The sequence below is a fragment of the Triticum aestivum genome, chromosome 6A, assembly GCF_018294505.1.
Source record: "Triticum aestivum cultivar Chinese Spring chromosome 6A, IWGSC CS RefSeq v2.1, whole genome shotgun sequence".
Lineage (NCBI taxonomy): Eukaryota > Viridiplantae > Streptophyta > Magnoliopsida > Poales > Poaceae > Triticum > Triticum aestivum.
The window spans coordinates 104,437,203-104,445,531 of record NC_057809.1 but is presented as its reverse complement, the minus strand read 5'-3'; the positions used below and the strand labels follow the sequence as shown (position 1 = coordinate 104,445,531).

The following is an 8,329-nucleotide window of genomic DNA, read 5'->3' as shown; positions in this document are numbered from 1 at the left end:
AGCAGAACTCTATGCATAGAAGTCATCAACAGTAGAGTCACCCTGCTGAAGAGCATGCTCCTGACGGATCACAGAGAGGTATAAGGCATCACCAGAGGGCTGATAGCGCTCACGAAGACAGGTCCACATCTCAAAGACAGTAGGAAGACCCAGGAATTCAGAAACAAACTGAGGCAGAACACTAGCAGTGAGAACAGCTGCAACACGAGCATCATCATCAAGCCACTGGGTGTAAACAGACAGAGCACCATGATACGTCTGAAGAGCCTCCTCATAAGACAAAACCCTCTCATCATAAGCACGATCAGCAGCCTCATCAGCAAGCTTAGCCGCATCCTTGGCGACCTGATTAGCATCCATAGGAAGAACCGATGGAGTTGGCGGAGTAGGGGCCACCGGAGGAACTGGACGTGGCGGACAGCAGACCTCGCCAGAAAGAACACCCCAAAGACGGATGCCACGCATGTGAATGCGCATGAAGCCAGTAAACTCGGTGTAGTTAGTACCATCAAAGATCACCGGACAGCGAGGGACAGCAACATAGCCCGATGCAGCAGACATTTTTTTTAGAACCGACTAGAGCACCAGCGACTGGTGGAACGGGCGACCAGCAGAATCAGGCGCGAGATCGGGATCGGGAGTAGCTTGGGCAGGAGGGCGCTGGCGACTGGTGGATCGGGCGACCGGATCGGGCGGGCGGCCGTCCGCTGGAGAGAACGCTGGCGACTGGATCAGAACCAGGAAGATCACGGCGGTAGAATCCAGCGAGGGGAACGGCTGGCGGCTTGATCCGGATCAGGGAGCACGGTGTGGACGCGATCGGGAGGAGAGGGAACTCTCGATCGGGAGCGAACCAGCGCACGTCGTTGACTCGATCGTGAGGGAGGAATCGCACGGGCGGGAGCGAAGGCAGCGGCCCAGCCTGGCGATCCACACGGCGGCGACGGTTGGGCCCAGCCTGGCGGGGAGAGCCAGCGGCGATAGAGAACAGAGCGACGGCCACAGAGGACGGTGGCGTCGTGAGGCGGATCAATCAGCACGAGTTGCGGCGTGCAAAAAATTGACCTAGCTCTAATACCATGTTAGGAATAAGCAACTTGTATTCCCATGAGGCCATAGGCCGATATATATATACATGTACAGGTGTGAAACATATGCAGGAAACCCCTCATACAACGGGATAAATACAAAGGGGTACATGACTTATATTATAACTCTAACAATAACTACCACCAGCACTGCATGGATTCTTCAAGCAACATCAAAACAAAAGGGGGGAGAGGGGGCACCAACCAATGCATTCATTCACCATTCCTCCGGTCGTGCTGCAGCTGATCCTGCTACTGTTCTTGGCCTCTCCTGCCACCGCATGCACCGAGCAGGAGAAGCGCAACCTCCTCCGTTTCCTTTCTGGGCTGTCGCGATATGGTGGCCTCGCCATGTCGTGGCGTGGCAACAGCACGGCCTGCTGCAAGTGGGAAGGCATTGCCTGAAGACAGGGCTGTCACTGAAGTCTCCCTTGCATTTAGAGGACTTGAAGGGTGTGTCTCGCCGTCCCTTGCCGAAATTTTGGCTGGTAGGGCAAATATGGGCACAGATCAATCAAAACTATGAAGAGGAGCAGCTTTGGCAATAAAAGTTGTCTACGTTCAAAAATAATAACGGAAAAACATGACAACAATATTGCTGCAAACTGCATCTGAGGCCAAATTAGCTGCCTTTAGCTAGCAAGAGAGGTTGGCAGTGCATGAAGCAAATTAAAAAAATGAATTTTCATTACAATGTCCTGAAAAAAGACTTAATCAAGAACAGTTGTTTAACAGGTGAACTCGAGCTGCCGAGTAGTGAAAGCAGGAATGTCTATCGCATATGCAGACAATCACATGTTGTTTTTTGTCCAAAAAAGAAAAGGAAAATAACAAGAGGAGAACCGAATATAGGGAGTTGAAGCACAAAGCTTCTTTGCCACAAAAGAACAGAGGAATAATCCAATAACAAGAAGCATGAGAAAAAAACACACAACCATAAAGCAGTTTTCAAACGGAAAATGATGGGTATTAATCATGGTATACAGCTGGCGGAAAATGACCTCACAGAATAAGTGTGGAGCAGAATATCTCCCATAGACATGAAACACGTTTCAAAATTTAGGTTGGTACCCCCTCGGCCCTGGGTACCAATGCCAGCTGTCACTAAGTCTGTAGAGGAAGACAATAAAATGAATAGGTCAAGCAAGATGACTAAACTAGTAGTTAACCTTACTCTCTTCAGGCATTTACGCTTAAACATGAAACTTGGGGCAGTGAGATAATAGATTGATTCTTTGCTACTTGAAAATTTTGGACTAATTGGTAACTATTTAATCCATCCATGCATAACTAAGTGATAGCTTAATAAACTAGTTTATTGGGTTTTAATATAGCTATAATGGGTAGGCACGGATGTTGCTTTCCTATTCTAGTGTCACTGTCTCTTTGTGCACTGACCGATCGTGGCCCCTGCACTGAGGTGCACCCATGACAAGAAATATGGAATCTTATGAATGGTGTTCAGTAGCTCTGATGTCCAAATAAATCCACTGCTAGATGATAGCTAGTACCACCACTACATGCATTCTACAACAGCAAAACAAGAAGGGGAAAGAAACACTAATCAATGTGTTCATTCACAGTTCCTCCGGCCGTGCTGCAGCTGTTCCTGCTGCTCTTCTTAGCCTCTCCCGCCACTGCATGCACCGAGCAGGAGAAGCGCAACCTCCTCCAGTTCCTTGCCGGGCTGTCGAGTGATGGTGGCCTCGCCACGTCTTGGTGTAATAATGGCGCGGACTGCTGCGAGTGGGAAGGCATCTCCTGCAATGGAGATGGGGCCGTCACTGGGGTCTCCCTGGAGTCTAAAGGACTTGAAGGGCCCATCTCTCCGTTCCTCACCAACCTCACCAGCCTGCTGCACATCAACCTCTCGCACAACTCGCTCTCCGGTGGTCTTCCGGCGGAGCTCATGTTCTCCAGAAGCATCATCGTCCTCGATGTCAGCTTCAGCCGGCTCAACGGACCACTGCCCGAGCTTCCGTCCTTGGTTACCACTGACCGGCCTCTGCAGGTACTCAACATCTCAAGCAACCAGTTCGGCTCAGAATTTCCATCAGCCACATGGAAGGTGATGAAGAATCTTATCGCGCTCAACACCAGCAATAACAGCTTCAGTGGGCACATACCTTCTTCTCTTTGCGTTAGCTCGCCATCTTTGGCTTTGCTTGACCTCTCCTACAACCAATTGAGTGGCGACATCCCAAACACACTGGGTAATTGCTCCAAGCTCAAAGTGCTCAAGGCTGGCAACAATCACCTAAGTGGGATTCTGCCTGTTGAAATCTTCCACGCTACCTCGCTAGAGTACCTCTCCTTCCCCAACAATGGTGGTTTACAAGGAGAACTTGATGGAGCACACATAGTCAAACTCAGTAGTCTGCTTATTCTTGACCTTGGAGGGAACAGTTTCAGTGGAGCCATCCCAGAGTCCATAGGTCAGCTCAGGAGGCTGGAGGAGCTCCATTTGGGCAGCAATAACATGTCTGGGGAGCTGCCATCAACTATGAGCAACTGCACAAATCTCAAAACCATTGATCTGAAGATCAACAACCTCACTGGAGATCTAGGGAAGGTAAACTTCGCCACCCTACAGAATCTAAAAAGTTTAGATCTCATGGAGAATAATCTTGGTGGCATAGTTCCAGAAAGCATTTACTCATGCAGCAATTTGACTGCACTGCGGTTGTCAGCCAACCATTTCCATGGTGAAATCTCATCAAGAATTGGCAATCTGAAGCACCTGTCCTTCCTATCAATTAGTAGAAACTCCTTTACGAATATCACAAAAGCTTTGCATGCTCTTAAGAGCTGCAGGAACATCAGCACTCTGCTTATTGGCAGAAACTTTATGAATGAGGCCATGCCACAAGATGAAAGCATTGACGGTTTTCAGAATCTTCAGTTTCTCGCCATGCACCAGTGTTCATTGACTGGAAGAATACCTACTTGGTTATCAAAGCTCACAAGGCTGAAGGTACTGGTATTATCTAAAAATCAACTTACTGGACCAATGCCAAGCTGGATCAACTCCCTAAACAACCTCTTCCATCTGGACGTATCAAACAACAGTCTTTCTGGGAAAATCCCAGTCACCTTGATGGAGATGGCAATGCTAAAACTAGATAAGCCTGCCATCTATTTGGACCCAAGTCTCGTTGACCTTGATCTACTTATTTATGCTGTGGATGCATCAAAACTTCAATACCGCATAAACAGTGATTGGTGCAAAGTGCTGAATCTCGGTAACAATAAATTCACAGGTGTGATCCCACAAGAGATTGGTCAGCTGAAAGCACTCCTTTACCTGAACTTGAGTTCCAACAACTTCTATGGAGAGATCCCACAATCAATCGGCAACCTCACTAACCTTCAGAGGTTAGATTTGTCTAATAACCATCTGACTGGTGAAATTCCTGCAGCATTGGAGATCCTTCACTTCCTTTCAGAGTTCAACATTTCTAACAATGACCTAGAAGGACCTATTCCAACAACAGGCCAGCTGAGCACATTTCAAGCTTCTAGTTTTAATGGGAACCCAAAGCTGTGCGGCCCTATGCTTATTAACCATTGTAGTTCGGTTGAAGCAGCTCCCATCTCCATCGTTTCTGCAAAAAAATGCAGCAGTAAGGTCATTTTTGTGACAGCCTTTGGTGTGTTCTTTGGGGTAGGAGTGCTATATGATCAGTTAGTATTATTTAGATATTTTGGCTAAGCGGCTAAGCCCACTTCAGTGTAATCTGATCCAGTATCCAATGGTCCAGTATCCAGTTATGTTGTTCACATCTCTTTATCTATGTGCAATGTGTCTTAATAATGTATTAGTTGAAACTTAAGAAGTTTAATATTGTTGAGCAAACCAAGTTGTAGCACAATCACAGCAAAAATTTAAGACCCTATATAGCATCATAGAATCAGGCCTTAATTGTCGTGTTTTACAAGGTCGCGATCATGACCCGACGACTTTGACTTCGCCACAGTATTGCCACTGTGAATGATGGAGAAGGTTCAGGCTGTGAATAATGGATTTAGGCAACCCTGAACGAGATCCTGAAGCGGTTCGCAACCGTGGGCACCAGCATCAAGGCCGTCTCCGATGAGGTGCACAGCCTGCGCAAGGTGGAGGAATTTGGCGACGAGATGGACAGCATCAAGCACCTCGTCCACGACAATGGCAAGTTGACTGCCTCGCCGTTCACTATCACACAGCCTACCGCCCCTCCACAAGCCGACAAGGGAGGAACCATGCCGCCGCTGCTACATATCTCGCAGCAGCAACCGGCAGGCTACCACACCGCTCCTTCCTCGCCTCATGAGCTGGAGGAAAGCCCCACCTGCCACACCACAATCGAGCATGAGGAGTATCATCTGCGGCAGCCACAACATGATTTCCCTCAATTTCATGGTGTGACCCCTCTCCTGTGGATAGATCAATGCCTGACATGTTTCAAGATGTTAGATGTATCGTGCGTGCCGGAACATCACTGCGTAAGCACGACGACACTATACATCCTTGGATGGGTTGGCAGCGCTTTGGTTCCAAGCATACAAGCGTCTGCATGGGCGTGCCAATTGGGACGAGTTCATGGGAGCACTGGTGACTGTATTTGGTCAGGACTGAATATGTGGTCAGATGACCAAAGTCTTCAGTTAAAACAAACTGCGTTAAGTCACAGACTACAGGGCTCGGTTTGAGGAGTGTATGTACCATTTGCTCTCTCTGTAGATCCTGCGATGAGCACTCATTGGTTTGTTACTCAGTTTGTGTTTGGCTTGAGGGATGAAATCCGAAGTCCTCTTAGACTGCAAGCTCCAACTAGTGTTACTCGAGCTGCGGCTTTGGCAAAAATTCAGGAAGAAGAGGCAGAACATCAGCGTCCTCGCAGTCGACCACCAGCAACTACAAAACATCCACCAAGCGTTGCAGGAGCGACAATCGCGCCGGCAGTGGCACACACTGAATGGCCTCGTCGTCAAGGCGATGACGATTTTAACAAAGAATGTCAATTAAGAGATATCTGACATGCCAATGGTCTCTGTTTCAAATGTGGTGATAAATACTCAAAGGAACATCAGTGTAAGAGATCAGGCCAGTTGCTTACCATCGAGGGGGGAGAATTTGGCGAAGTACTGTCAGATGACGCAGTTGTTGCTTTGGAGCTGTCAGAAGAGACACCAGCCCCTGCTGCATGTTATAATCACAAATTTGTGAAACATTATGGACTGATCTCGAAGCCCCTGTCACAACTCCTTACTAAGAAGGGATTTTACTGGAATGAACAAGCAACACAAGCGTTTCTTGCTTTGAAACAAGCTATGCTGCAAACCGCTGTCTTAGCTTTACCTGATCTCACTGTGCCCGTAATTACTGTCGAAGCAGACGCTTGCGACACAGGGGTGGGTGCAGTGTTGATGCAGAATAGCCATCCCATTGCATATATGAGTAAGGCTTTGGGAATCCTTAACAGCAAGCTTTCGATCTACGAAAAGGAATTTCTGGCAGTGATCATGGCTGTGGATAAGTGGCTCCAATATTTGCAATGTGGCCCTTTTCAAATCCTGACAGACCATAGAAGTCTCTGTAATTTGGAAGACCAAACACCGAAAACTGATCTGCAACGCAAAGCAATGTCCAAACTGGTGGGTTTGCAATTTCAGATCATTTACAAGAAGGGAGTGGAGATAGAGTTGGGGTAGCACCAATTGAAGAGAAGCTTGTCCAACATCGTCTGAGATGGTTTGGGCATATTCAGCGCAGGCCTCCAGAAGCTCCGGTGCATAGTGGATGGCTAAAGCGTGCGGAGAATGTCAAGAGAGGGCGGGGTAGACCGAATTTGACATGGGAGGAGTCCGTTAAGAGAGACCTGAAGGATTGGAGTATCACCAAAGAGCTAGCTATGGACAGGGGTGCGTGGAAGCTTGCTATCCATGTGCCAGAGCCATGAGTTGGTTGCGATATCTTATGGGTTTCACCTCTAGCCTACCCCAACTTGTTTGGGACTAAAGGCTTTGTTGTTGTTGTTGTTGTTGTATACAAGAAGGGAGTGGAGAATGGCGCAGCAGATTCTTTATCCAGAGTGGGACATTTGTTTGTAATGCAGGCCATATCCAGATTGCAGCATGATTGAGTTCAGGAAGTATCCACTTCCTATGTGACAACTCAGTATTGCAGGACTTTGAGTCTCCAAATGACAACTTCACTGGCAAAATCCCAGAGAGTATCTACTTGTGCAACAAACTGACTGTGTTACAGCTATCTTTCAACAAGTTACATGGCCAGCTCTTGTCCAGAGCGCGTCACCTGAAGTCACTAACCATCCTATCACCTGATTTCACAAATATTAAGAGTGCACTTCAGATCCTCGTTGGTTCTAGTAATCTCACCACCTTGCTTATTGGGAGCAACTTCAGAAATGAGGAAATACCAGGGGATAAAGCAATTGATGGTTTTGAGAATCTTAAGGTTCTCGGCATGGAAGATTGCCGGTTGTTTGGGAAGATCCCTCTATGGATATCAAATCTCAGAGATCTGGAGATGTTATTCTTGTTTAATAATGAGTATTCCAGCTGGAATCAGCACCTTAAACTTCCTATTCTACATAGACCTATCAAACAACGGCCTCAGGGGGAGATCCCAGCAGGCTTCATGGAGATGCCAGTGCTAAGATCAGATACAATCACGACAAGTTTAGACCCAAAGGGCTCTGAGCTGCCTACTTACAGCGGTCCTTACCTCGATATTACACTCTAAGTTAGGCAACAACTTAACAGGTGTGATACCCCCAGAGATTGGACAGTTAAAGACACTTGTGTCGCTCATCTTGGGCTTCAACAGATTGTCTGGAGAGATCCCACGAACGATCTCTAATCTCACAAACCTGGAGGTGCTAGATCTGTCAAACAATCATCTCACTGGTACAATTCTAGGTGCACTGAATAATCTACACTTCCTTTCTAGATTCCACATTTCCAATAGTGACCTGGAAGGGTCTGTTCCACATGGAGGCCAGTTTGATACCTTTCCGAGCACGAGCTTCGATGGAAACCCGAAGCTATGTGCCTCTATGCATATTCACAAGTGCCATTCAGTAGAAGTGCCTAAAGGCTCCATGGAAAAGGCTACAATGTCATGTTTGCCATTGCATTTGGCGTGTTCTTTGGATTAGGTGTACTCTTAGATCAATTATGCTTATCGAGACTCTTTGGCTAGACATACCCTCAGTTTTGTAATGGACTTAGATAAT

At 47.3% G+C, this 8,329-nt stretch overlaps 1 protein-coding gene across 1 annotated transcript; it reads left to right on the top strand.

Moving 5' to 3' along the window:
- The first annotated feature begins 2,558 nt into the window (after positions 1-2,558).
- LOC123132331 (tyrosine-sulfated glycopeptide receptor 1) lies at positions 2,559-4,869 on the top strand. The gene has a single exon (XM_044552111.1). It carries the CDS (start codon positions 2,656-2,658, stop codon positions 4,798-4,800), a length of 2,145 nt encoding a protein of 714 aa, XP_044408046.1. The 5' UTR covers positions 2,559-2,655; the 3' UTR covers positions 4,801-4,869.
- The last annotated feature ends 3,460 nt before the right edge of the window (positions 4,870-8,329 follow it).

Bases quoted from the DNA above. Each gene is read 5' to 3' on its own strand.
- LOC123132331 (XM_044552111.1), top strand. From the start codon at position 2,656: ATGTGTTCATTCACAGTTCCTCCGGCCGTGCTGCAGCTGTTCCTGCTG.